Source organism: Chiroxiphia lanceolata, chromosome Z, assembly GCF_009829145.1.
Source record: "Chiroxiphia lanceolata isolate bChiLan1 chromosome Z, bChiLan1.pri, whole genome shotgun sequence".
Classification (NCBI taxonomy): Eukaryota; Metazoa; Chordata; class Aves; order Passeriformes; family Pipridae; genus Chiroxiphia; species Chiroxiphia lanceolata.
In genome coordinates, this window is record NC_045671.1 from 53725783 (window position 1) to 53747595 (window position 21813).

The 21813-nt window shown below is 38.7% G+C and overlaps 1 protein-coding gene and 1 long non-coding RNA gene across 2 annotated transcripts in view; both read left to right on the plus strand.

Moving 5' to 3' along the window:
• TRPM6 (transient receptor potential cation channel subfamily M member 6) overlaps positions 1-6103 on the plus strand; it is a 35247-nt gene extending 29144 nt beyond the window's left edge. Inside the window, exons 16-17 of the mRNA XM_032676146.1 lie at positions 1108-1214; positions 2091-6103. Coding sequence (XP_032532037.1) covers positions 1108-1214; positions 2091-2212 — 229 coding nt within the window. The 3' untranslated portion in view covers positions 2213-6103. The remainder of the gene's footprint in view (positions 1-1107; positions 1215-2090) is intronic.
• Positions 6104-10150: 4047 nt separating this feature from the next.
• On the plus strand, positions 10151-20885 carry LOC116780686. Its single transcript, XR_004354573.1, has 4 exons — positions 10151-10215; positions 10433-10634; positions 17299-17391; positions 18380-20885. It is a non-coding gene; the product is annotated as an uncharacterized LOC116780686 (long non-coding RNA).
• The last annotated feature ends 928 nt before the right edge of the window (positions 20886-21813 follow it).

Here is a 21813-nt window from a genome sequence, read left to right on the forward strand (position 1 = left end):
TGGTACTTCTAATACATGTGTGCATATAGCTTGCTTCCGTTTGTAATTGTGACAGTTTCATTCAGAATATGCAGTATGCTTTCACAAATGGATTCCCTGGCAGCACTGTTGAATTGGTCAGTGTGACCAATTGTATGCACGCAGGTTCCCCACATACCAGGCCACAGCTAAGGATCTAGGAAAAGTTTATTTCCAGAAGTCAAACCCATTAACAAATACGGTGCTAATTTACACCAGGCAGATGCAGAGTGCCTGTTCTCTTAGTGCCTTTTACTACAAAACCTTTCATATGCTCAATAAAACCCCAGGCTGTGTTGTCCCTTGTGCTTTATGGCCTGCCTGGCACCCCTGTGGGGGCCTCCAGACATGTCTGTGAGAACACTTCTTGTAACAAGGAGTCAGCCTCCCTGGCAAGCAGAGAGAGTGACACACGTAAAGCTATTCGTGGAAAAAAATCTCCCAGGCAGCAAAGTTTGCCTGAGCGAACACTATTTTTTCCCTCCTTCTTCTGAAGGTTGTTCTACACTTACAGTCAGAGCACAGATCCATGTAAATGAGCTCAGGAAGAAGCCAATAAATTTTAAAACTTCACCTATAAGCAGCGTACTGTGGGTTTGTTTTTTTATTTTATTTTTTTCTGTGCTGCATATTGATGTGACTAGGGCTGTGCTTGCTTTTGCCTTTCTGTTTTTAAATAAGGTTGAAATAAGTCCTTGCTAGTTCTGGTGTGTTCCCAGGTGCACACCATCAAAACTGAAACCAAACTATTTACTCCATGCAACAGAGTCACTCAGGTTATGGCATATGTCATCAAAATGTCATGGTGCCCAGATTTCCTCTGAGCATTTTAGTAGGAACTGCTGGGTCTGTCCTATCTCCATTTGAGAAAAAGAGAAGTAGTGTGGGGTATGTGTAGGCTAATATTTTACAGGAACTGGCAGTTTTTTTGTCTCAGAGCTAAGAAACTTGTGATGTATATTAATCTTTGATTGCCTTGTTACAAAGGGCTAATTTATCTCTCATTTAAAAAATAAAAACCATTATAATCTCCCTCCCCTATAATATCTACTTTATTTTGCATTCATTGATTTTTAATATTTCTTTTAGATCTGGAAAAATGGTATTCGGACCAGCAAACCTAGGAGAAGGTGCAATAAGAAACTTCATTGCAAAGCATCATTGTAACTCTTGCTGCAGGAGGCTGAAACTTCCTGGTATGTAAAGTAAAAATTAATTTTTAATCTATGAATGACTTTTTAAGTCCAGTAAAAGTAAAGGCCTAGGTGTGCTATAAAAGCAAGAACTGAAATTCTGTTGAGCTTGAAGTTTATGGTAGTTTATGGTAGGCACAGTCTTTATATGCAAAGGCTCTTTTGCCTAGCATGTAAGGGCTTGAGGTCCCTAACCTGATGCTGGCATTCAGCATGAAAACTTCTTCTCATTGAATTGTTTCTCTTTGCAAAATTTAGCCCATTTTTCCAGTGTCATCATTACAGATAACATCAGTAATTTTTAGAATAAGAAAGAGTAGCAATAGAAAAATTGGCAATGCATTAGCTGGAGAAAACTCACTGGATGTTTCCTGGTCCTGCAAAGGGTATTTACACTGCAGCCTGTGCTTAGTTGTTCATGTTATGTTTGGTAAAATGTGTTTCTGTTTGATGTGGGGCAGATTTTAAAGACTCAAAGCCAAAATAGATTGCTTTCTGGGTGACTTTCCAGGCACCAATTTTTTTTCTATAGGGAAAGCTCTTTCCTTTCAGTGCCTATATGGAGTAATAATTGCTGTTTGATTCTGAAACAGAAACTGCAGTGTTATTGGTTTTGATTATTTGTATCTGTGGCAGGTAGAAATAATAGAGTGAAAAATCAGCTGAATGAATACAGTCAGGGAAGGTTCATTCATATCTGCTCACACCATTAAGTCCTCCAAGGACTCTCATGTCCCTGGTTCTGATTTGCCTTGCTGCAGATTTTCCTCCTCCTGGAAACAGCAAACAGATCAGTTATTGGTTTGGACGCTGCTCAGGGAGTATGTAGTTTTCAAATGTTTTCTTGGCTGCATTGTGGCATTTATTTTCTTGCCATAGATTTGAGAAGAAGTGCCTACACATTGGAAATGGACAGTCCAGCCTTCGAAACAGAAATGGAAACAAGCACCAGAGGAGCTGACAATGCAGATGAAACTTTGGAGTATGACACACGACTATGAAGCAGTGGCTCTGAGGAGAGCCCATGTGTTTGCATGCTTGAAAACCTGCCCATTATCACTGCCAAGGGGCAGTCCAAAAGCACAAAATGCAGATGTCTGAGTGGAGCATCTATCTGCCCTTGCTGTACACTATAGGCAAGGAATAAAAAAATTAACTTTATTTACTCCCTTTACATGCTTTATTGCTGGTCTTTCTTGTACAGGTCAATGAATTGCAAGGAGCAGGTCACCCCCTAGGTAGATGAACTGTCCCATCAGTGCCTTTAGTTTTTAAACGTGGATTATGGTTCCAAACTCTGCTTTCTTAGGAAAATGACTTTGACAAGTTTATTTCCAAGGGGGAGTAATTTGTTGTTACTCTCTCTACTCTTTAGTAAATAAACAAATGCATACACATGTGCAAATAATTTAATTTTAGAGTCAGAGCCCACTCAGCCCCTATGCTCACTGTTCCTTGGGCATAGAAGAAAATTCCAGGAAATTCCAGAAATATTCCTCTTAATTGTTGATTTTGATGCAGACGCAAACCAGGAATATATGAGTAAATGAATTAGTTGTTTAAAAAATAGTCACTGATAAAACAGGTAGACTGAAAAAATTTGTAGAAACTTCACCTTGAATTCTTTTCACATACCAAAAAAAATGAACAATGAAGGGGCAGATTACTGGACCCTCGAGCATCATTGACATTTCTCATTCTGAGCTGATGAAGTAGATAAATCTATGATCTTTATACAAGCGTAAAGAATTATCTTGAATGTGATTTGACTTTTAGGACTTGCCTTTCTTTATATTATTTTAGCTTCTGAATGTTTTAAAGTTGCAATTGGAACAAAGATTTTAGAAGTCACAAAAAATGGTATGTTCCATTTGGCATTAAACTTGTCAATGTCAGGTTTTACATAGGACTGTTATCTAACAGTGGTGCAGTTATATTTGGCAGCATCTACATCTGTTTCTATTGTTGTCCTCTGATTTTAATTGAAGTTCAGAAAGCAGAAAAATCAATTATGTGCAATATGATTTTTGTAGAAAAAAGACTGAAAAGAAGTGCTCAGCAGAAATTCTTCTAATACAACTGGTGTTTTATTACAGATCACAGGTATAATTAAAGCAACTTTGTACTTTTTTATTGAGTAGAAACACCTAATGTTCAAATGTCAGTCACTAGAAAACTTTATGCTTGAATAAGAAACAAAATCATATTTCTATCACAGCTGACAGCAAATTTTAATATGTAAGGGGACTTTTTGTTATGATCTGTGATTACTTTGGTGTATTTAGTGTCTACATATACATGGGATTTGGAAATTACATATTTCCAGGTTTTATATCGATTATGATATTAATGATGGCATTGAACACTATGTTTAGCTGAGATGCCTGCAGTTTCTGAAAATGTTCAGAAGAGATTCCTATTGCTTTTTTTCTTCTTTGTGAAAATAGCTTTTTATAAGATAATTTTAATGGAACCCTCCACATTTTCCCCTATTAGATTATACTTTTCATTTTGCAAAATATATGTTTTTCTTTAGCCTTTTTTTGGAAGCAAGTCAATCTATCAGAAGACTTAGCTTGTCTGTGAAAGAAATAGTTTAATTGCATCTCTGTAGACTTATGGTGAATTTTGGTCCCTTTGCTCATAAGGTAGTAGTTCTGATTCCCATGGTTATCACCTTAAAATCTAACTTCAGGGAGATATGTTCTTACATGCATACATATATACTTTAAAGACAGAACTTTCACTAAAGAGTCTCTAACTGTTAATATGCCTTTAAATTCAGTTAAGTTAAATGACACATAAATACATCTTTAAAGTCAAGGATGATTTAACTCCTGCCCTGATAGTGTTACTTTCCTCAAACATGACCTTAAATTCTGAACACATATATACTAGACACAAAAAATAAACTCTCCACCAGACTGGGCATGAGCACCTTTCTTTTCTTTTTAAGTTTTGAAGGTATACACAAACCACACTTCAGATGATCTTTTCTTGGCAACTCTCCTGTTGCCTTTAACAGTGAGTGGCTTCTGCATTCATAGTAATATTTGTGAGAATTCTTACGACGTAGCTCAGTGTAGATTACTTATTCCTTCTTGTAGGAATCTGTCAAGATACATATTACCTTCCACTGAAATAGGGGATCCTTGCAAGGTAATAATCTGTGTTACAGTATAGTTTAGCTATACAGTATTTATACCTGTACAGTATAGTACAGGTATAAATATGATTGCTTTAATTTTGTTCACTGTGAAGTATTAAGGGGATGAAACAAGAAAAGGAGGCATTGCAAAGTCTTCCACTGTGTATTTGTATCCTAGTTTTTCCATGCATGGAGACACTAAGTTGAAAAAGTCCAGTGATTCTGCTGGTTAATAAATTATGCTTCACCTTTCTTTTTGCATTTTTTGGAAGGGCTGATTCACATTTCACTAAAGTGTAGATTTGAGTATTTGGTTAAAGACCACCCTCCCCTCCCAACTGATAGTTCAGTAATAAATTATAATGAAAATAATTTGAAAAAAATATTTTTATTTCTTTTGAGTCTTTGGTGTCTTTCTTTCTACAAATCCTGTAGATTCTTTAAATTGTTTTTTGGTGTCCAAATAGTGACCTTGGATTGGAGCCCATGCCCACTGAACACATGAAAAACTCCCAGCCTTTAATGGGAAAAGCAACAAGCCCCACCCACTAAAACTGTGGTATATGTGGAAGGAAAAGTATGGAGGTCAGGGGTTTTCTTGCAGCTGCTTGACAACCAGTAAGGAAGAGGAAAACTTGTGTGTCAAACCGTAGGATTTTCTGATTATTAGTTTCAATGTTTGTTGATGCTAGAAAGCACATACAGAAATTTATTTTATACTTCTGGTGGGTTCAGGAAAAAAAAAAGACCTGTTTACTTAGTTCAGATAAATTAGGCAGTAAAGTTTTGAAAAAACAAAACAAAATAAGTCAAAACCACTGGAGTATTTATATGCTCACATTTTAATATAAGCTTAAAAGAGCTTACTTGGGAATTCACTTGGGATTATTCAAAGCAAAATATGTTTCTGGCATCTACTGCACTGGAGATATAGCTTAAACACATGAAAAATTTTCAGAAATTGAAAACCTCATACTCAGGAAGGCTTTTTTAAAAATTGTGGTGTATTTGAGGTTATTCATTTATTGTTAGTATAATAAAGTCAAAAGGGATATTACATCTGTATTTTCTAGAAGTGGATTTGTATTTGTTGTGGTTTTGTCAATCTATTTCATACTGTTTCAAAAGAATAAAAGAACATTTTCAAAATGTTTCTGTTTCTTGATAGGTATAGAATGAAATAATATGTTTCTGAGCACTAGGGGAAACAGGTGAAAGTAACATACAGAAAATAAGTCAATTATTTTTATTTTAATCTCAGGGAGCTGATATAAAAGAACAGCATTCCATGAACTTCATTGTCAGATCTGTTATTTTACATCATCTACATTTTACATCTGTTTTACATTGTTAGGATGCTGATGCCAGTCCCTTTTTGCTGAAAAATTGTTCCCAGAGATAAATAAAAGCCTGTCTGGAGTGTCCTGGGCCTTCCCATCAACTGTGGTCACAGCAGAGTTGTCAACTCTTACCTTTTTACTAGACCATTTGCAAGATCTCTTATCGCTTTTCAGCTTTTCTTTAGTGTATTTGTCATACTTCAAATTATTCTGGAAGAGAGTTTGATATCCTAATTTATGATACCTATTGCTGGGGAAGAAAAATTTCAAACTAAAATCAAGCAAAAGTTATTTTTCTCTTTGTTATTGGAGTGTGTAAACAGCTGTAATGCTCTGTTCATTTACCTGCCTGGCATTGGTTCTGTTTGTAGGGACAGAACAAATAAACCAGTGTTTTAAAATAACCTGGGTCCATTTAGATGCTGATATTCAGTTGTGATAAAGCACTTAAGTTCAAGAAGAAAAATCAGAGAAAAGTCTTGCAGGAAAGAAGTGACTTACTACCTAAATGTCTAAGTTTTGATTTGGCTCTCTGCCAGCTCCCCAAGACCCAGGACAAAACCTCCATCAAAGAGTAAAAGAGAAAAAAAACTATTAAAAAAAATCCAGACTAGCCAAACTATATTAAAATATTTATGTATTTACATATAGTACTGTTATATACAGTTGAAGTACTATATACAATCCTAAAAGTGAAGGGAGAAAAAAGGGACAAAAAAGGACAAAACCAAAACAGATATGCACAATCCAAAACTCAGAAACTAGCAGAATAAAGAACTAGCAAAGTGAAATCTCATCACTTCCCTTGAGAAAAAGCAGGACAGCCAGACCCGGCCCAGCACTCTCCACCTCATGCGTGGCAGACAACAGGAGTCACTGCAGGCCTCAGCTCCAGGTAAGCAAGACCAATGCAGGAATCTACTTGTCAGAAGAGAAGAGAAAGAGGTCTCTCTGACTGGCTTATTTATACCTCAGTTTACGTAAAGGAATAGCATAGAATACGTCCTTGGTCACTTCCCTAGTTCCTTCCTGGTTACAAGCTGGTCTCCAGGAAGGCCTAGACTGAAACTATCACACTAAAGAAAGTCTAGCTCTGTTCTTTGTATCAAGGATTTAGGCAGATGGCTAAAACCTTCCATTTCTTGGGTTGTCACTGAAAAAGTAAGATTTTGGTTTGACACTGTGCAGGCAGCCCAACCTGCCCATAGCTGGCAGAATGGAGGAGGAACTGAAAGAGTAGGAGAGAGAGAGGAGGAAGAAGAGGGGAGGCTGGGAAACAGAGAGCACTCTCTGACTTCTGAGCTTTTCTCCTGCTGTTTTACCTGACTGAATTCTCATCCCAGAGATACTGCCAATGTCGTCTTGTTTCTGTGGTCTGTAGCATGAGCCAGGCTCTACTAAAACATAGAATGTACCCAGGAGGCCTTGTTTCAATAGGTAAATGTCTCACCTGATGATGAAAGAAGAGATACTTCTCCTCAGATGACCCCTGCTATGAAATTTGAAGTGTTACGTGACTTCTGAAAATGTCTGAGCAGCAAATGGTCAGGTCAGCAACTGATCAAGGAGACCAAGGGAAGTTTAGAGTGGTCAGCTAGAATGGCCACAAGTTACTCCTGTTCTCCTAAATGGATTTAAGGTTGGCCTCAAGTGACCTTAAGGAAATGTGGTCTGGATTAACTTCAGGTGCCCTCTGGGCATCAAAGGAGGCCAGGGTAACCCCAAGTGATCATTTGGGGTAGCTAATTGGAATTAAGGTTGATCTCAGATGACACGTGCAGGTTAATTGGTTCTAAATTGGATTTAAATAACCTGTTGAATGAAAATAAGGACCAATGTGACCCTGGGCAATTTACTGTCTGTAAAGGTGACCCCAGGCATCAAATGAGTGCAGCATTGACCTCAGATGACCCCAAGCAGATCATTGGCTGCCATGTTGCCCCCAGGTGACCCCTTTTGTCTAATTTGCTAGCATGTTGACCTCAGATGAACCTTGGGGCTCAAACGTGGGGCCAGTTGGACCTGATGTGACTCCCATAAGTAATTTGAACTCATGTTTACTTGAATTGGTGTGTGCCACAACCATGAGGGTTGACTTTAGATGACCGTGCAGTGAGAGTTGCATCTCAGACTGAACTCAGATGATCTTAGGCAGGAATCGAGGTCTGTGATTGAACTCTAATGACCCCTTGGCACCAAATGAAGGGCAGGTTGAACTCGAATGACAAATCAAGCAATTAATTGGACCTCAGGTTTACCTTAAATGACCACTGGACACTGAACAAAGGCTTCACTGACCTCACATGAACCCTGACCGACTCTCTGGTTGACCTCAAATGAAACCTGACTGCTTAATTGCGTCTCAAGCAGACTTTAAATACTTGACCCTCCTCCAAATGAGAAAAGTGGTGACCTTAAAGGACCTCTGTGGAGGTAATTGTATGTCAAGTTGACCTCAGATGATCTTAGTCTCCAAACAGTGGCCTAGTTGACCTCAAACAACCCCTTGCATATAGAGGGGTCTCATGATCATGCCAGATAAACCCTATTCCAGATAGGTTAACTGACCCATCAGGTTGACCTCAGATGACCCTACAGCAGTTATTTAGCCCTCAAGTTGATCTCAAATGACCTTCTCGATTAGCGATGGTGACCTTCAGTGATCACAGGCCAGTTAATTTAGCCTTTAATGACCCTAAGTAGTTACTTGGATCTCATATTCATCTCAGATGATATTCAGAGCCTCTATCTGTATTATAAGTTGATTTCCAATGGCTCCTTACATGGAAATGGGGACTGATAATCGGCCTCAGTGGCCTCTGTTTGGAGTTACAGAACAGAGCTGCCTATCTCAAACACTATTAAGGCCACAGAAGGGAGGAATTTGTGACACACAGGTGCTAATGCCAGGCCTGGCAGAGGCAAGATCTGGTTAGCACATCCTAGTTAATGTGTCTGAACAAAATTTTCCCACTGTGATTGTGTGACAAGAAGCAATTGCTCATATGCATATTGGTCAAACAAAGACCATCTCAAGTTATGGGACAGCATCTGCAACCACCAATGGCCACAAAGCTCCCCAAATACACCTCTCTGGATACCCAGAATTTGGACTGCATAAAGGTCAAACTGTTGTCCAGGTTTTAGGACCTATGGAATGGGTAACAAGATTTGGGAAGAAGGATGTATCACTGATAGTGGATACAAGGAATGCAGAACTTACCATCTGCGAGGATATTTAGCAGGGCTCCCAAGATAAGGAAGAAACTAATAAAGCCAACTCACAACTGTGCTGAAATCGGCTCTGTCTGGGTAAAAGGTAATTCTGGCAGGGGGAGATGGCAACCACCGACTCATGGCCCACCGATCCAAGAAATCTACTGACTTAAGTGAAGAGAAAGACTGAACATGTAGACTAATTAGCATGAGAAGTGAGGGAATTATTAAACCAATAGATGATAGAATACTAATTAATAAGAGAACTATGTAACTGGTAGCCAATAAGTATTAATTCCTTTGTTTGCTAAAAGGTATAAATGGCAAGAAGATTTGATAGTCAATGGTGGACTTTGTGGACCCAGCATCTCTCTCTGCGCCAGATGTACCAACAGAAGAATGAACTGGGTTCCGCTGCCCCACCACTGAGAAACTCGGGGTGAACAAGGACCAATGGGATGCCGCTGGATCCACGAATAGTGACTATCTTTTGCTTGTGCTATCTCTCTCCTTTTCCCTTTCTGTCTTTTTCTCTCTTTCTGTCTTTTTCTCTCTTTCTCTTTTTCTCTCTTTCTTCTTCTCCCTTTCTCTTTCCTCTACACACTTAATGTTACAAAATAAAGTCAGTATTGTTGAACCGGCATTTGCTCTCATTTGAACCCTAATTCGGGCAGAGGCATCTGTCACTAGTCAGATCATAACACCTCTGAATAGACAAGTGGCTCTCATGTTGATGTCAAATGACCTCAGGTTGCAAGAGCCTGAAACTACCTCTAGAGATCTAACTGGATCTCAGGTTCATGTCAATTGACTCCTATGCACCACACAAGGACTTAGCTGATGTCAAATGGTACCCTGTCAACTGTTTGCATATCAAGTTAATCTCAGATGACCCTAGACAAAATATGTGGGGTATTTTCACGTTGAATTTATACTTAGTTAGACCTCAGATTACCCCAGTGAAATTCACAGTATTGAAACTAGACTTTAGATGCTAGGCAGGAAATAAGGATTGTGATTGACCTTACATGTCTCCTTGAATAGGTTATTGTCTCTCAGGTTGACCTGAGATGACCCCCGGTCAGGCAATGGGAATCATCTGAGCTTCAATGACCTTTGTGCATCTAATTACAATTCCCATTGACCTCAGACAATCTCTGGAGAGCAAATGACACCCAGGACCATCCTTGGTTAATATAAAAGTAAATGAGCTCAGTCTGTATGTGTCATTTGAAGTTCATCTAGTTCAACTCTCTGCACAAAGCATTTACAATTAGATGGTGTTCACACCCTTTTCCGGGTAAATTTTGCTTTTTTCCAACAAAGGAGATTTCACAATTTTTCTCAGCTGCCAGTTTCAGTAATTGATCACTCTTGTTTTTTATTAATGTATCTAATTGTAATTTTCTTTGTTTCAACCTGTGTCTACTGCACCTCTTGCTGTGGGGCTCCTAGAAGACCCTGGCTACAATTTGTGCTGGCTTCACTCATGCCAGTAGCGTATTTCTTGTTGCCAGCAGCTCCAATTGCCAGACAGTGTTGAAGGTCTGATGTCAAGCCATGAAGCAGAGGCTACAGGTCAGGGTCTAGCCATGGAGCAGGTGCTGACAAAAAAGCAAGCTCGAGGGCCTCAGCTCCCAAGATAACAGGCAGCATGAATTCCAGGCTCTGCCTGAATTCCTGTGCTCAATCTCAGGTGATCACTTAATATAAAACCAGGTAAATCTTTCCATTTTCATGGTCTTTGTTCAAGGCAGTGCAGTTCTACTTGACTGCAGCTAACTGCTCTGTATACAGATATGATGGGAACTGATCTCTGTTAATCCCAAAGAGCAAACTAAATCTCACAATAGCTGCCCTTTACTGACAGCTGTTGGGGAATAATTTAGGGCTGGTAGCTCAGTGTGTGAGCTGCAGGTTGAGCTCTGGGGAGCAGAAGGCTGAGGCTGAGCCCAAGCCCGAAGCAAGAGACTATGAACTGCTGACCCTTTGCACAAAAAAGGAACTGTGGTGCCGGCCGGGTGACTGGATACTCGGAGACAGCAGGAGCTCACAACCCCCAGACTTTACCATGCATAGACTGTAAGGGTACAAAAGCCCAGGTTTTCCTTTGTTTGGGGTCCCTCCTTGGATGCTCCCAGCTCAAGCTGTTATTTTGTTAGTTATTGCACGAAGATTAAATTATTTTAAGGATTGGGAAATTGGAAACTCTGCCATGGGTGGGAAACCTAGGGTCGAGCCAGTAAGGCAACCTGGTCTGACTGTGTGAATGTGGTGAGTTAAGCTGCTAAGGAGCCTCAGTCCTAGCTCAGGTAGAGCAAGTGTGACTGCCAGGGCGGCTCCTGGATGGTCAAAGAGGGGAGTTTTCTTACAATAGCTGTGGGGAGATCTGTATCAACATATTACTTCAAAGAACCATAGATCACAGAATTTGTCAATGTTTGATCTCCTTTATTCTCCTCAGCAGAAGACTGAGGTAGTATTTCACCTGAATATGACTTTAAGCGTGAAAATTTTCATTTACTTAACTTTATTTACTTCCACTACCAAACTGTGGCTCAATAGCTGACCTCAGATAATCCTCAAGCAGCATAGGTAATAGATAGATTGATACCTGTTGCATCTGACCAGCAATCTGGAATGATAATTAAATTATCCTGACAAAACTTGAAGTTTTTGTGCAGATGGATTTAACAACATGTCTACATATAAAAATAGATCAGAAATTCTCTGTCTGGGCTCTACACATATTTCGCTAACTTTTGCATGTTCTTTTTCTCTGAATTGGGTCAACAATTGATATTGGTTGAACGTTGAACCATAAACAAGCATTGACCTCCAGATACTCAGTGCTGGCCACAGATGATCTAGTCAGGTCCAGCGAGAAAAGTCTTTAGGACTTTATGTAATCACTCTAAGGATTGTTAGTGATAGGACATTTCAGCTAAATTGAATGTAACTATTAATTTTTACCAGTGTTTTATGAATGGCAAACTGGGACAGAAATTGTGCTATGGGCTCATGACTCCTGAGCCCAAATGTGGGACACAGATTAATATTTATTTTCATATTGTCCCTGAATAAATAACTGAAGGAGTAATTGACCTCATATGAGTCCTTTGTATTGAAGAAGTAAATGACCCTGTTGCATCCTAAGCAGCAGAACAGTGCAGTGACCCATCTGTAGACTACATCCATAACAATATTAGAGGTGGTGACAGGATATAATCTCAATTAATGCCCCTGCTCTCACATCTGGATTTTGAGATTTAAAATACGCCAGTATGTTGAAACTTTATGACATCTGAAAAGTAGAGCCTGGCAGCTGTCTCAGTAATGTCTGAGCACCAAAACATGTTGGAGCTTAATCTCATATTGACTAGGACAGGTAGTCTGCAACTAATTTCTTATGAACATTAATACAAAGCCAGACCAGGTAGCTGCAGTTCCTGAGGTCACCTGCTCTGAGGCAGACTGTCTGATGACTGGCATGTGGAGTCTCTGTCCTACTCTAGTGTCTCACTGCAGCTGAAAACTCAGCATTTCAATCTTCTGAACTGAGGACTCTCAAGATGTCATTGCTCATTAAGGACATCATTTTTACACTATTTACATTAAAAAGCAGGCCTAAAGGAAGTCCTCAACTTTGCCATTGACTTCAGTGGAGCCAGGATTTAAACATAGACTTCAGTGTTCAAGTAAAATATCTGCCCCTTTAGCTGTCTAACCCTCTCTCTGAACCTTTCCTGCTGTTTTCCTCTCCCCTAAGACCCACTTGCATTCATGTTTTTTGTGTTCTATCAGAATTTCCAAAAATTTCCATCATTCACTCTGAAGAAAAAATACCTAGTGAAGACACAATAATATCTAAACCAGAATATCTAACTCTTCCATTCTAAAATGTAAGAGTATCAGAATTACTTAGGTGCTTAAAATACTTTCAGTGGTTTGTGTCTAATACAACCTTCAGAATCCATACTAAATCTTAATCTATTAATATTGTATTAACTTTCTACAAAGCCAAACATGAGATTAACTTAATATTTGAATGATGGAAGCATTTGCTGTGAAGTACTGCACCTCTTGCTTAAAGAACAGAATTACTTTCCATCAGGTAGATTCTTCAGAGGTATTTAAATACAACATGAGTATTTCTGGTAGAATCACTGAGGTTCTCTGCTGCTTGGTCTGTTAATTATACAGTAGGTGCAGTCTCTGTGATCCACTCTGCATGAGTGCTAGTGACTGACCATCTTTTGTCAGCTGAAACTGGCCCTACTGGCTCGTGTAGACCTACATGATTCTCTCAATTGTTTTGATTTCAAGACTAGCCAACCTAGCAAAACTTTTATGACCCCTGTGTATTCTGCATAAGTAAAAATAGCCTTACCATAATAAAACCGAGCCACAGAAAATCACAGGTATCTTCAAGCAAAGATATAGTCCTTCATCATAAGCCTAAGGAACATGTATATATTCCAGCTAGAAGTGCGACAGGTGGTACCATCTAGAAAGGACATTAACAGCACAGTCACAATATAAAAAAATATAAAATATTCTCTATTTCAAAGAACACCACCCAGTTTCAAGACAATTTGTATTTATTACCTTGATTTGTATCAGATATATAAATCCTTTTCTTTCCTGAATTCGACAACATTCCAAATATTTTGTCAGATGTCTTGCCTTGTATGGTAGATTTTCACCCAGACAGAAAGAAAAACTTCTACTTCAAGTCCTGTTAGAAGCTTCAACTCTCCTATGTGTTACGTACTTGACTAACATTTCCTTGGATTTTAGTGTTTCCTTTGCTTTAATAAACTTTTACTTACGGAACACCAATCGTGTTCTAGATGATTCAAGTGTAGTCTGATAAAATGCAAATGTGTAGCCACTGCAAAAGACAAGATCGAAATTGGAAAAATATGCCTCTCTTCAAGTTAGACAATTATCACTCCTCACACACATCATCAACTCTTGTAGTCACTTTACTCTGACAGGTATACTACAATTATAGGACTCTCACTGCAAATATGCCTGTGAAGAAAGGTCTACTACTGTACCCTAGTGTGTATGGCAGTGTGTGGAGGGCTCTGATGTACAGATCAAATTTGTGTAGACACATCTATATTACTAGCCTTTAAATACATACTAGATCACTATGAAACAAATTGCATAGGCTGTTTCAACCCAGAATGGATTTGCTGTCTTTTTCCTCTGAACAAATATGTATACTAATTGGAAACCTTTGAGATGCCAAGGGAGAAGTCAGACAGCTGGCTATTTACCCTCTGTGTGCCAGCAAATTTCAGATAATTACTTTCACTAGCATACATTCTTGCTCCCATTTAATTAATATAACACAATTATTTATGTGAATAAGAATGAAATTTTGCTTTTTGTGGCTTTTAAATGTTGCTCCAGATCCATGGAAGAATAGTTAAGTTTTGTGCTTTTCTCCATCAACTGTGTTCAATTACTAGGAGGAAGAACTGGAGATCAGCATTTCAGGGCTGCACAACTGTAATTACTGCACAGCCACTAAATATTTTTATTTACTATGATTGACTGCCAGTAGGTGGGCATCAGGCCTTAGTTTCCTTAGCGGGTGGCACTGTTATGATAGAAGGCTTACTCTTGCATAACTTTATAATTAATGGCAGGTATTTCAAGGCTCTTCCATAACCTCCCTTACTAATCTCCTTCACTTCAGTCTCAGACTATTACTCTTACCCACAATCTTTGTTTTATATGGTCCTTCATACCATTCCTTGCCAGCTAGAAATGGACTGAAAAAAAAGGAATGTAATCCTTAGCAGGCAGCATCATTTCCTTGGTCTCTCCTGAACCCTCCCTTGAAATTTCTTTCTCAGCTGTTTCATTGGGATTGCTATCTTCCAGTCAATACCTGCTGTAAGTGCTCTAACTCTTATGACAACAGTATCGGTACTGTTTTCTTGATCAAGCTGAACATAAAGTCTCTCTCAGGGTCAGCATCAGAATGTCCCACTTGCTCCTGTGAAACAGGATCATTTACCATAGGAATGAAAACCCTTCTACTCAATGTTCCAAGTGTGACCAGAATGTTAATCAGCACATGAATGCTTTACTTTGGCAGATATCAAGCATTCTCTCTCTGACCTTTATGGAATGGTGTACCTTGAACAGAATCCTTACTACAGGTAGGTCTACCTACATGACCTTCTTTTTGTCAAACCCCTTAAACCTGAAAGGAGCAGCACACACAGCTCCTTCCAGAGCACAAGAGAAACCTTTGCTCTCCAGGAAACCTGCTTTAGTTAAGCCAACACCTCGATAATAAACAGTGAAGTACCCATACATCAATCATTTCATGAATCTTCCACATCTTTTTTTTGCCAGATCTCATTGCTTCTTTATTTGCCATTTTTCTTACTCTAAAACTGTTGTAAATAACACTTTAGGATCAAATTGGTCTCTTCATGCATGTAAAGCAGGAGTAACACATGCTGCTCTTCATTTTCTGCTGAAAAATATTAAAAATCTGATGTACTCTTCATTACAGATTGCATTTAAATGTCGAGGGAGGAAATTTCTACACTCAGATATTTATGGTAGGACCAAGTGACTAAACTGTCTTTTGCTGGTATCTCTGTTCCATAAGGGTAGACAAACTAAACAGCCACCTCTTTTTTGAAGTAACACAGAGGGTAAAAAAGCACTTTTTCAAACAGAAACATGTACTGTTATCTGGCAAAGCTTAACCTTTTGATTTGATCTCTGTTTACTGGAGTGCTAAAACCTTTTGTTCCATTTTTAGGATCAGGCAGACAACTTGCACAGTGGTTGCGCCTGATTTCCAAATACTGCTGCTTATGTGAGGTTGGACTTGAACTATGAGAACACTGGATTACGTTTTGGCAAATCTCATATCCCATAGCTTCTTGGCACTACATCCACCCAGGACTGTATACATAAAAAACTACTCCACTATCTTAGAGTTTAGATTTTTGTTTTTGTTTTCTTATAAGTAAGGAGACTCAACAGTACCAAAAAAACCCCCCCAAAAAACAACAACAACAATAAAATTCCTGTCACAAGGGGTTTTGGAGACTCTTATGCCTATTGTTAGGAAATTAGATTATAAACTGCAAATTTGGTGTTTTGCTACATTTGGGTACAAATCCCTTCTTCACAGATTAATCCACCTATAAGAGAGTTTATGGCCCAAGGGCTTGGGAAATTCTGGACAGGGAAATACGAGCTTAAAAAGAGATCTCAACTTTCTTCTCCTCAGAAAATGGGAATCAATAGTACAGCAATGACATCTAATTGAACCATGTAGGCTCCACAACATGGAATAAATTATAGAAAGTGCTGGTGCCAGCTTTCCAATTAAGGTACTGTAAGATTACCTTTCCTTTAGCACGCATGTGTCTTACCAAAAAAAGGAAAACCAAACAAAAAAACCCTAACAATACCACCTGCAGCCAAACCTCAAAACCACTGCAAACCCAAAAGTCCTGATGGATGTTTATTAACTAATTGAGGAAAAGACCAAAAATATATGGAAATACTAAGAAAGCAAAGTTTGTGAGAAGGGGAAAGGTGAAAATATTTTACTTCCAGCCTTGCACCATTAGGAAGCACAGCCTCGCAGTTAGCTAACTCCACCTGAACCTAAACCCTTCTTGTCCTGTAAGCCTGCGGTTTCATTCAGGGACATGCTAAAGTAAGCTCTTCTGATGTGATAATAGAATTTCTGTAATGGTTGTATTTTCAGATGAATTTACTCCAGCAGCTTTCAAAGTGGGGCTACAGTGGTTTTTTTGGAGCAGTTGAAGCTTTTTGTTAATGAGCTCTCAAATACGGTATAATACACAAAATAAATAAATAAATAAATAACTTTTAAAGAGAAGTTGGTAGGTGTGAAAAACATTTTTTCTTTTCTTTTTTTTTTTCCCCTGGAACTTTCCCCTCTCAGTAATTCTTGATGTCTTTTCATCCTCTTCCTCTCCTTGGAAAAGCAGAACCGATGTTCAAACACAGACTACAGAATGTCTTGTAGAACTGCATGAATCTTGTTCAAAATACTGTCAGTCACTTCTATTTTCCAAGCTCAAGCTTATGCAAAAATGTTTTCTGTGCATGATGATCTGCATCCATCTAATGAACAGAGAGAGAGCTCTACTCACCACTTCTTGTTATAAATATGCACAATTTACTAGATTCTGTATTCTATTTATTTTTCTATCTTGAATTTGCAGTTGCATGAATTTTACTTCATTACTCAGTGTAAAGTCCAAAAATGTAGACATTAATTAGTTATTTCTGACTGTGTGCCCTCTGTTCAAACGATAAGACACAAGGAATCAAATACTTTTATCTTCTCTTGCTGTTCCAGGCCATGCTGAATTAGAACACCTTGGGAAAGAGAAAGGCTTTTTTCCTCTGTCTCAATCCTGAATTCCAGTCCCTACCTACATTCTGAAGTCAGGTTAGTAAAAGGATTATGGCACCAAGCTCCCATGCTGACTCTATGATAGCTTTCCTTTGAATTTCTCCATTATCTGAACAGCTCGGTTTACCAAACCTATTATCCTTCCCTGTTGGTTTTCAAGCTGAGAAAACAAAAACTACTTCTTTAATGGCCCACAGATTGATGATTAAAATTTTACATGTCCCTGGTAAGGCTGGCAAGTAAAACAACTGGTTTTGGACAGTGAAAATACTGGAGAGAAGGAAGCGGGAGTCAACCTATGTTATTAACTTGTACTGCTTCATTAATCACAATCTTTTTTTATTGCATTGCTCAAAGCCAATGATTTGTTTAATCAGAATGATTTAGATCAAAACAAAGTGCTCTTAATGCACCTTTGACATCTGGCTTAGCAGCTGGCTACTGCTAATATTGCTCTTAATAAATGTCGGGAGCCACATTTACTGTGACCATTCTGATTTAAGCTACTGTAGAGGGCAATGAATTACCTTAAAGGAGCTCCTCTGGAAAGTCCTAAGTTTTATGCTGGATCCCCTGCCAGCCTCACCACTTCATGAGTATGAACAATCAGACAATTGAACTGATTTGACTTTGTCACTCCTGGAGTTTCATTGCCTTTAACCTTGGGATGTAATGATGGTAACGCCATGCTAAGTGCCTCTCCTGTCAGGGGGAATAGGGTTTGTCGGCTCAAGTGGAGCACCCTTTCTTGTTAGCTGAAAACTGCTCTGATTCGCAGTGAGGGGGAAATAGATTGAGCATGATTAATACCACTGTGAATGCAACCTATTTTCTTTCAAGGCTTTTGAAGGTGATAGTCACCCAAATGTATTTATTTCTTTATTAATTGTAAGCTTACGACTAAAAAGACTGGATTTAGTTTGGGGGTTTTTTTTCTCCTTATTTTTTCCTGCAAAATTCTTTAATGTCTATTGTAGACTAGTAATAACATCAGCCTAAAAACCTTGTTGTCTCTTGTTTACAGGTAAACTTGGTTTGAATATGGACTACATTAAATTTGGGGCAATTGATCTTCTCTGATGAAGGTGCAGTGAGAGGAGAGTTTTGTTTTCCTAGCAGTGGAAGGTGAAGAAATAAGAGCTGGCCAGTGAAAGTGTCTGTTCCACATTTGCGGGGACATATTAGAGTCCTCAGCCTTCCAGATACTATGCTGTCTACTTTATTTCCTAGCTGTTTTCCTGTGCCTCTCATGCTGTTAAATGTTTCTGACTCTGTGACTTGGAAAGAATCTAGGAGATGGGATGAAGACAAAACTGAAGTTTAAGCACCTTAGGAGTCTTTATGATAACTTGGCCATTCTCAGACTGAAGGCTTTCGACATAGGCATCAACTTCCTCCATAGGTGTTGTGGTCAGAAGAGGCCATTGTATGCTTCCATTCGGATCCACATGAACCAGAGATTCCTGCTCAGCATTGCCCTAGTTATTGAGCAGAACTACTGTGCTCATTGGCTCATTTTGGCATCTGCAAGGACATTATATGCTCTAGGAGGAGCCTCTTTTGATATAGTGCAACCTAAAAGCTCTGACCGGTACTTCCTAGCAAATCTCAGTGTGAGAGATGACGAGGGCTGTGTTTAATTTTTCAGCCTGTGAACCACATGGTGTAGGGACCAGCACATGTTCACTGCTGCCATTCCCACAATCAATAACACCCAGAAAAGGGCTCATGGATGCTGGTGACCTGAGAGATTTAAATGCCTCTAGCTTCCTTCATCAAAAGATTAGGACCAGAGAAAAAATTCTTACATTAGAGTTAATGAGAAGAATGAAAGACCCTTTGGGACATGTTGGTCCAAAAACTGCAATTTATCTTTGCCCCCTGAGAGACCAGGCAATGCTGGAGAACATAAAATGGTGGAATTATTAAGGCTGAAAAAGACCTTTAAGATCATTGAATCCAACCATTAACCCACCACCACTGTGTTCAGCTCTAAACTGTGTCCCCAGATGCCACATCCACATGCTTTTTAAGTACTTCAAGGGAACGGGATTCCACCACTTCCCTGAGCAGCCTGTTCCGATGACTGATCATCCTTTCAGTGAAGAACTTTCTCCTAATATCCAATCTACACATCCTCTGGCACAGTTTATGGACATTTCCTCAATCTCTCACTTTTTACTTGGGAGAAGAGACTGACCCCCACCTGGCTGCAACCTCTTTTCAGGTAGTTGTAGTGAATAATAAGGTCCCCACTGAGCCTCCTTTTCTCCAGGCTAATCACCACCAGCTCCCTCAGCTGCTTCTCAACAAACTGAAAAACATAGGGAAGGAGGAACAGTGTTGTGACTTATTCAGGAATGTTACACAGTCTCCCAGTGGCATTGATGAGCCAAACCTGTAGCTGAGTTACATGGCACACAGTCTCTGAGACCAAAGCATTAAACAACTTACCCAGATGTTTCCATGACGATCCAACCATACTATTTAGCTACTGGGGCTGCAGCATATGCATGGAGGTATTCAGCCAGATGTGATGAAGTGAATGTTTCTTCTAATGTTTCTTTTAGTTTCAGGTGAATGATGCTATACACTCCTATCTTTACGGGCTATCGGGGCTGCAGTTGAGAAGTAGGTCACTATGAAAACTACTTGATGAAGTAACCTAAATTTAATAAGTAGAATTTAACCCATGTTCAGTGAATGTTGTTTCAAGGCCTTCTGCTTACAGCCCCCTTCCGAGGCTAAAAAGCACTGCCACAGTGGCAATTACACAGACCAACACTCTGAAAGACTTGTGTTTGATCCATGGGCTGGAAAAACCTGCTTAATCCAGAGTTTTCAATAGCTACAATCAGTGATAAAGTACCATCATATGGGATGATGAAAGATAATAAGATAAAAAGTTTTCCATCTGCTCTGAATGATTGTTTGGCATCATACTAATCTTCAAGCTGTTTGACCAAAGGCAGATGAGCAATAAAATTCAGCAAACAACCTCCGTAAGACAGAGGTGTCTTTTTGTTCACTCTGGGGGTTTGTTAAGCCAATGTCTAGATTTCAGTGGGAGGCCTTTTTAGCTTAAACAGACTGAATTTTTGCAGAAAATCTTGAACGCTTGGTAGCAGCTATAAACATTTATAACCTGCCATTATTTTATTTTACACTTAAAGTTATATAGTTGCTGTATGCATTTGTTTAGGGAAATCTTTATACTCATATGATAATTTTCTGCACCCAGTTTCATCACTGTCAAGTAATCCTGCTGATTTCAGAGTAAATATGGGCTAATATTCCTATAAAAGGATTGCTCTTGACTCAAAAATGTCAACACTTTCTTGTTTCCTGCAATTCTATTACTCTGCAGTTTACTTACAAATGTTTTCTAAGGGAATCGGATAAAAAAGAAATAAAAAATTGAAATAACTATTTAAAAAACCCCACAATGATGATATTTGAGGCATATGATTGCATGGGTTCTTTTTCTATTTAATACTCGGAAAACACAATTTCTAATGGAAGAAAATGGATCGGTCCTATGTGAAGCATTCCTACCTTCATCACTCTGCTGGAGACAGGATGAAATAAACATTTTTACTGTGAGTTGAGACTAGAGTGTCAGTGACTTTTTATGTTGCAACAATTCTCCATACTGGAAGGAACATTACAGCATTACACCTCTTGTAAAACAACCTAAAAAGATATTGGCAAATGCTTTTATTGCCTCAAACTCAGCTAACAGAGATCAGTCCTTAGCTTGGGTGTTTCGAGTGTGTAAGTTTAAAATAGAAGAATTGGAGTTATTGCCCGTAATTTTGATGCAGGCACTCGAAGGGCACATTTTGGTTCACCTTTTGTAATAAATATTGAGTTGTATACAGCCAACAAATGACTGAAGAAGTTTAAACAGAACTTCTGTCATTGGTCTTCTGTGGTATGTGTTCTGATTCTTAGTCTTTCTATGGAATACCATAAAAAGACATATAATTTTCTTTTAAATTTAATGAAATATTGCATCATATTTATATAATTTTCTATTACTTTTCAATGCACTATTCCTTGGAGGAAAACTGTGCCCATGGGAGAGTTTTAAATGCTAGATCTAATTCTAATTGCATTTTTTTTTATCCTTTTGACTGTATATACTTTTTTTAGCTTCAGTCATAAATGCCCTCAAATTGTTTTTGGCATATAACATCTTGTGTAGGGGACTTAAGGTTCAAGACGTCTGAAAGTGCAAAGCATACTTTCATTGCTCTCCCTGCATCTTATCAAATTAAAAGAAAATTGACAAGTTTAGATTTCCTTTTTCATAGAAAGATTTTGAAATCTATTAGCTTGGTTCACTAGTGTGTAGAAGGCATGATATCTCTGCTTTGCTACTGTTTGAAGGAGGTGTTAATGATGCATATTTTAGTACAGCTGGGTATCCTTTAGCATGCAGCATTGAAGGTTAGG